At 42.8% G+C, this 8,193-nt stretch overlaps 1 protein-coding gene across 3 annotated transcripts in view; it reads left to right on the forward strand.

The window, feature by feature from the left end:
- The window catches only part of BCAR3 (BCAR3 adaptor protein, NSP family member), a 110,482-nt gene extending 102,295 nt beyond the window's left edge, over positions 1-8,187 (forward strand). For all 3 annotated transcript variants that reach the window (XM_079776261.1, XM_079776262.1, XM_079776263.1), the window contains 3 exons: positions 426-537; positions 3,052-3,264; positions 7,493-8,187. In XM_079776261.1, the coding sequence (XP_079632387.1) occupies positions 426-537; positions 3,052-3,264; positions 7,493-7,671 (504 nt within the window). In that variant the 3' untranslated portion in view covers positions 7,672-8,187. The remainder of the gene's footprint in view (positions 1-425; positions 538-3,051; positions 3,265-7,492) is intronic.
- Positions 8,188-8,193: the final 6 nt, after the last annotated feature.

Consider the following 8,193-nt stretch of genomic DNA (forward strand, 5'->3'; position numbering starts at 1 on the left):
GTTGTCCCTGGGATGGGCCTTCAGAGCACAGCAGACAAAGACAAGGGTGGGGAATTAACTTTTCTCTGTACGCTCCCTTCAACTGCTTTGACTTTTTTAACCTGTGCATCTATCATCTGTTCTAAAACTTAAGCAAGAAGATCATTTTAGCCCTGGCCGGTGTAGCTCAGTTGGTGGAGCGTCATCCCATGCACCAGAGGGTTGCTGGTTTGCTTCCCAGTCAGGGCACATGCCCGGGTTATGGGCACAATCCCCATTAAGGGGTGTGCAGGAGGCAGCGGATCGATGTTTCTTACATCGATGTTTCTCTCTCTCTCCCTCTCTTTTCCTGTCTCTCTAAAATCAATAAAAACATATTTAAAAAATTTTAAAGTCATTTTAAAAAAGGACCTTTTACCAAATAGCAACACCTTTCTTCCTTCCAGATTACAAGGCTAGAAGAAACGTGGACTGCCCTGCGGCGCCAGCACACCCAAACCGCCATCCTCTACGAGAAGCAACTGAAGCCATTCAGCAAAACTCTGCACGAGGGCCGAGGTGAGCGCAGGGTCAGCTGAGCTGCCCCATCGGTGCCTGTAGGACCACAGGTCGTGTCTGCTCAGGTTTGGTCAAAGCATTGAGCAGGGCATGTTCTGAGCCCCGGAGTTACCTGCAGGATTCATGTTGTCCCGAACGGAGGATAGCATTCTTTCCTAGCATGTATCCCATGATCATCTGTACCTTTTTTTAAAAAAACATTCAGTCAGGCCCTCTGTCTATTTTTTAAATCAGATTGGTGTTTTTGTTTTTGTCTTTTTGCTATTGAGTTCTGTAAGTTCTTTATTAGTATTTTGGATATTAATCCCTATCAGATACGTGATTTGCAAATATTTCCTCTCATTCTGTAGGCTGACTTTTCACTTTGTTGATGGTTTCCTTTGCTGTGCAGAATTTTTAGTTTGATGTCGTCTCACTTGTTTAGTTTTGCTTTTGTTGCCTTTGCTTTTGGTGTCAGATTCAAAAACACATCACCAAGCCCAATGTCAAGGAGCTTACCACCTACGTGTTCTTCTAAGAGTTTTATGGTCTTAGGTCTTACATGTAAGTCTTTAACCCATTTTGAATTAATTTCTGTATCGAGTGAGATAGTGGTTGAGTTTCATTCTTTTGCATGTGGCTGTCCAGTTTTCCCAGCACCATTTACTGAAGACTGTCCTTTCCCCATTGTATGAATATTGGCTCCTTGGCTGTAAATTAATTGACCATCTGTGTGCGAATTTATTTCTGCTTTCTCTTTCTATTCCATTCTCTATGTGTCTGCGGTGGGTTTTTAATGCCAATACCATACTGTTTTCCTTACTATCGTTTTGTAATATAGTTTAAAATCAGGGAGCATGATGCTTCCACCTTTGTTCTTTCTCAAGATTGCTTTGGCTTTATGGTGTCTTTTGTGGTTCCATACAAATTTTAGGATTGTTTGTTCTATTGCTGTGAAAAATAGGAATTTTATTAGAATTGCATTGAATCTGTAGTTTGCTTTGGGTCGTATGGACATATTAGAGAGTGCAAAGGTATTATCCACCAGCCTGTGTTCCCGGAGAAGACCTCCTAGTCGTGTGCCATCCCCGAAACCTATCCCTCAGGGTGAAGCTCCAGGACAAGCAAATCGGCCTCTTTCACAGAGAGACGGGGCTGTTTTCCAGTCTTCTCTGGGCGGGGAAGGGGTGCCTGCCAAGCACTCCCTCTCCAATTATTACGATCCGATGGGACCCAAGAACATAACTTCCCCTGAGTCACGTGACCAGGGAGAATTCCTTGGGTGGCGGCTGCAAAAACCAGGGCACCAGCTACATGTAAAAGCTCTCCTCTGGGAGACACGGTGCTCTAGTCACAGCAGGGGGAGAGCACAAAGTAGTGCCCACCCTTTGAGGTCTCTGCAAAGGATTACAATCAACCCTCAGATGTATATTTAATAAAAACCTGCCTCTCAGGCTGCAGTTATGATGATAAGCTCCTAGGCCACTGTTGCCTCTTGCCGTGCTCTGGGGGCAGTAGCTGTTTAAGAACTCTTTCTCCATCGGTTCCAGTCCTGTGGCACCCATGGGCATAAGTCCCACTGGCCACCAGAGCCTGGCAATGTAGAGGTGTCCCCTGGCAGCAGCCGTAAACATCGGGTGCCAGACAAGGATGTGAGCTCCTTTCTGAGAGAGACCAGTGAGCTGGAGCAAAGCTGCGGAGGAGCTTATAGATGGCTCCCGCAGAAAAGAGAAGAAAAGCCCTGGCCAGTGTGGCTCAGTTGGTTGGAGCGTCATCTCGTACACCAAGAGGTGGTGGGTTCAATTCCTGGTCAGGGCACATACCCAGGGTGTCGGGGCACGTAAGGGAGACAACCAATCGCTGTTTCTCTCTCTCAAATCAATAAAAAATATCCTTGGGTGAAGATTAAAGGAAAGAAAAAAAGAGAAGAAAAAGGAGGAGGAGCCTGGTATTTTAAAAATAAAGTGGCACCCACTGGCTAGAGTGAGGCCGAGTGTGAAGATGGTGCCTGTCCGCTAGCAGGCCCCTAGATGTGGCTCAATTACATGACAACCCTCTCGCTGAGCGCGGGGCAGGTGACTCGGAGCATGTGAGCCCTTTAAGAGCTATTTCTCAGATCATCATAGTCTCTAGGTCTCATGGACTTGAGCGCCATTGGTTTTTAAAGCTAGAACTTTTGAAGACTTGACTCTCAGCACAGGTCTTAGAAGTTGGGGTGCCCAATGTGGGGTTCAAACCCCTGGCTCCTCAGGGAGAAGCTCTGGGTTTTGAGTTCCCTCCAGACTGTGGGTCGCTGTACCGGGCTTGGGGTTTATGATGAGACTGTGTCCCAGCCTCTCCTCCATGCTTCCACATGGGCCTCTCTCATTGGCCTGATGTGTAGGAGTTCCTTTTTCCAGAGGAAGTTGTTCCATATTTAGCTGCAGATTTAATGTGTCCAGGGAGGAGGTGGGACTAGGATTCTCCTACCTCACCATCTTAACTTTGGGAGAAAAAAAATGATCTGGAAAAAAAATGTTACCCCTTGTTTTTCAGAGTCCACGTGCGTCCTCCCAAACAATATATCAGTCCCCCTGCTGATGCCTCTTGTGACTTTAATGGAACGACAGGCTGTCCTTTTTGAAGGAACCGACACGTGGGAAAAAAACAATGAAAGCTGTGAGATCATGATGAACCATTTGACAACAGCCCGACGCATGGCAGAGGCTGCACACAGTTACCGGATGAATGCCGAGAGGATCCTGGAAGGTAAGAGCTGCTTTTCATAAGCCGCTGTCTACTCGGAATAGTCACTGGAATGAAGGAATACAAGAGCTTGGATGTTCTCAATTAGAACAGACCAAGTAGGAAAGATTGAGGCGTGGGAATTCTGTTTCCTCCATGATTGGTCATTACTTCCTCTTAATTCCTAACTGACTTAAGGATCCTGCTTCTCTCTTCTTTGTATGTAGTCTGTTGAGTCATTGGCATAGAATAAACAGAGAGAAAAGGTCAAGGAAGCATTGGTCAGCTTGCCTACCTCTAATAATTACTATTAGGAAACATGATGGGCCAACCTAAGGAGTCAGGGTTTTACTTGACTTCATTTATCTGCATGCCTACTTCTCAGTCACGCTGGGAACGGAGCTCCCTGCCCTTAGCATGGAAGGGTCCAACACAAGCAAAGGCACTACAAGAGCTTGGGGGAAAGTACAAAACACAAGTACTTGGGTTTGGGTTAAAGTGTGTCTTGAGGAATGGCCAACCAGGCGGACGAAGGAAGTGGGGAGGCCTCCATGTACGTCTGTGGCTGAAGAAGAGCCAGGGAAGGTGGGAGGGCGCCATCACATGGTCACATTGGTGCCTCAAATCTGGCGTCTACGTGGAGGAAGGTGGGAGGGCTGAAGGCTTATAGGCAAAAAGACCATTTAGGAAGCAAATGCAAGAACAAGGACTTGACTGAGGCAGTTATCAGGGTCAACTATTTTCTCATCCTCACTAGATAATTTTTAAAATTCTTTAAGAGCCAACAGTTGGATCCACAAGGTTAAGAACTTAATGGGGTGAGAGAGGTTTATTATTTCATCCTAAAACAAAGCTGTCGCCTCAGAACCAGAAAATAGGACTAAACAGTTTGCACTATGCCTGATAGAAGTGTAAGCATTATATACCTGTTTCATTTTTTCCCCCTCAGAAAGTTCTCCAAGATTAGCAGTGTAGAATTCAAACAGTAAAAGCACATAATTCACCAGATAGTACAGTGCCTGCTTATATAAAGCCAATAAATGTATTACATTGGATGGTGCCTAAGCCAAAAGTGTGCTTGAAGTTGTTCTATAGCAAATTACTTTAAAGGTATCTGATGGTATTTCTCGGTTGATCCTGCTGCAGGTTTACAGAGCAAGTTCCCATTGCTGGGCCTGACTGTGAACCCGCTAAGGGTAGATATTTGCTCACCATCATATCCCCGGCACCCAGCCCAGGGTAGGGACTCAAAGCATATTAACTGAATGAAGGGAAGTTGTCACCTGGCCTCTGGTTGGTTATCTGTCAAAGATATTCTGGCATCACAGGGAAAGATGGACTAAAAATTATCTATTATCCTCTCATCCACCAAGATCCTCGGAGCTAGATGGTGGGAATATATTTAATGACAGAGCGCAGTACTCCAGCAATAATCGAGGATGAGGGCCCTGGCCAGTGTGGCTCAGTTGATTTGGTGTCCTCCCATCCACCAAAATGTTGTTGGTGTGATTCTTGTCAGGGCACATGCCCAGGTTGCGGGCTCAATCCTGGGTTGGGGCGTGCAGGAGGTAGCCAATCAATATTTCGCTTGCATCAATGTTTCTCTCTCTCAAAAGAAAAAAAATAAGGATGAGAACCGCATGCTTGTGTGACTCTTTGGCTAGAGATTTCCTCTAAGAGTTGACTGAGCATCCTTGGCCTTAAGTAGACCAGATAATTCTCTTTTAGAGAAGAGGAGAGAGAGTTGAGAAATAGGCTTACACATATAGTTGTCAACTGACTTTTTTTCAGTCTTTTTTTAGTCAATTGATTTTTTTTAAATTTATCCTTGCCCAAGGATGTGTTTATTGATTTTCTTAAAATATATTTTTATTGACTTCAAAGAGGGAGAGGAGAAAGAAAGACACATCAATGATGAGAATCATTGATCGACTACCTCCTGCACACCCCCACTGGGGGTCGAACCCACAACTCAGGCATGTGCCCTTGTCTGATGGAACCCAGGACCCTTTAGTCCTCAGGCAGACGCTCTGTCCACTGAGCCAAACCAGCTAGGGTTGTGTTTATTGGTTTTTTAGAGAAAGAAACACCACTGTGAGAGTGAAACAACAATCAGTTGTTTCCCGCACACACCCTGACTGGGAATCTAACCTAGGTATGTGCCCAGATTGGAAAACGAACCCACAGCCTTTCTTGGTGTACCAAGTGGTGTTCCAACCAACTGAGCCACCCAGCCAGGCCTGTCATTTGATTTTTGATAAAAGTGTCAAGGTAATTCATTGGATAAAATATAGTCTTTCAGCAAATGGTGCTGGAACTATTGAATATTATATGCAAAAAAACAATCTTCACCTCATACCATACACAATAATTAATAAAAAAATGATCATAGAACCAAAATATGAGTAAAGTAAAAGTAAGTGGAAAGCTCCTATAAGAAACTACAGGGGCCTGGCCAGTGTGGCTCAGTGTCGACTTAAGAACCAGTGGGATGACGATTTGATTCTCTGTCAGGGCACATGCCCGGATTGCAGGCTTGATCACCAGTGGGGGGTGTGCAGGAGGCAGCCAATCAATGATTTTCTCTCATCATTAATGTTTCTATCTCTCCTTCTCCCTTCCTCTCTAAAATCAATTTAAAAATATTTTTTAAAATATATATTTTTTTAAAAGAAAGAAAACACAGGAGAAATTCATTGTGACCTTAGGTTAGGCAAAGATTTTTTTTAGGATACAAAAAGCATGAACCATAACAGAAAACACTGATAAATCAAAATTTAAAATTTTGCTCTTTATAAACACTGGTAACAAAGTGAAACAGCAATGCACAGATTAGAAGAGAATATTTGACAAACATACAGGATGGGACAAAAGGAGGTTTATAGTTGTTCATATGGAAAATAATAAATAATACAAGAATAAACTGTTTCGCATACTCACAACTGTAAACCTACTTTTGCCCCTCTATATCTATAAAGGACTTATATCTAGAATATATAAGGAATTCTTAGAACTCAATGAGAAGACAAACAAGATTTGAATAGACACACCAGAGATGATATGGAATGACAAGTAACTACCTGGAAAGATCTTCAAAGCATTAGTCATTAGCAAGAATAACAATACTAAAGGTTGGCAGCCTGTGGAGAAAATAGAATCTTCGTGTTACTGATGAGAATATCTCGAGATGGTGGAGCCATTTTGGAAAAGAGTTTGAGTTTCTTAAAAGTAAACATATATTTACCATATGCCCTAGCCGTGGTCGGCAAACTGCGGCTCTTTGGCCCCTTGAGTGTGGCTCTTCCACAAAATACCACGGCCTGGGCGAGTCTATTTTGAAGAAGAGCTTTAGAAGAAGTTTAAAAAATTTGGCTCTCAAAAGAAATTTCAATCGTTGTACTGTTGATATTTGGCTCTGTTGACTAATGCGTTTGCCGACCACTCCCCTAGTGTTTCCACTCTTAGAGAAATGAAAAGCACATGTCCACACAAAAACATATACATAAATGTTCATAACATTATTCATAATACTCAGAACTGGGGACAACCCAAATGCCCACCCGCTGGTGGACGGATAAACAAAATGTCACATGTCCATGTAACTGAATACAACAATAAAAAGGAATGCATTAGTGATAACACACAACAACATGGAATAATCTCAAAAACACCATGCCAGGCGAAAGAAGCCAGACACAAAGAAAAGTCCATATTATACAAGTCTATATCAAATTTCTGGAAAAGGCAAAACAGCAGCAACAAAAAGCCAATTCGTGGTTGGTGGGGGTCTGAGGTAGGAATGGGGACTGACTGCACAGGGACACGAGGGACTTTCTAGGTGACGGAAGTGTTCTATAACTAGGGGTGATGGTGGTGCAGCTGAAATGGGTGAGTCATGACAGGTACATGATACATCCATGAAGTTGTAAAAGCCCACAGGTACTTGGACCACTCCTTCTCACAGCACAACCCACAGTGGCTTGTGCACGTGAAGGTTCCTCTGCCGTGGCTTAGTGAGCTTACTTGTTACCCCTTCTCTACAGGTGCCCAGGTCCGTGAGAGTGGGACTCTGCCCTCCCTTACATACAGCAGATCCTGTGCTTTTCCTGGGGGGATTGTTTAAAAGTTCTGAGAGATGAAGTTCATTTTGATCCTACTTTAAATGAGCGAGTTTTCCGTCTGTTTTCTACACTGTTTTAGGCAGAACTGGAAAAAAAAACACGTTGTTTTTTTTTGGTTTTGTCCATATTAGGTTTTCAACCAGATGAAGAAATGAGTGAAATCATCAAGACTGAATTTCAAATGCGATTGCTATGGGGCAGCAAAGGTGCACAAGTCAATCAGGCAGAGAGATACGAGAAGTTCAACCAGATTTTAACTGCCCTCTCACGAAAATTGGAGCCTCCTCCTGTAAAGCAAGCAGAGCTTTGATAACTCTCCAGAGAACGTTCAGATATTGCTTCAAGCTTCTCCAGTTTCTTCTTTGGAAAAGCTTATCATTTGAAGAAGTAATAACGTGCAAATCTGACAACATACAGGCTTTTAGTATCCACAGGATATTAAACATGTAAATTGCACAGAGCACACTTATTTATGAGTTGTTTAAAATTACTACTGATTTTTAAATGAAAGATAATTTATTATTAAGGTAACTATTGCTAATGTTGATCAGCAAATTTAAGAGAAGACACTAGCTACGTTGACTGGTTGCTTTCTATTACCGAGGTATTTAACCATTTTAGTTTTAATTCCATGTCGGAAAAGTGTAAATAGAAAAGAATTTAAAAGCATGAAACATTTCAGACGGTATCAGTTGTATGATATTCTTTAACTATGAAAAAATGTAAATAGCCATATGAAAATATATCTTTTTGTGAAACAACTGTATCCAAGACTCTTTACTATTAAACAACCATCATAGTACAATAACTTTATCTCCTAACCTTGCTGGGT

This window comes from Cnephaeus nilssonii (assembly GCF_951640355.1).
Source record: "Cnephaeus nilssonii genome assembly, chromosome: 7".
Classification (NCBI taxonomy): Eukaryota; Metazoa; Chordata; class Mammalia; order Chiroptera; family Vespertilionidae; genus Cnephaeus; species Cnephaeus nilssonii.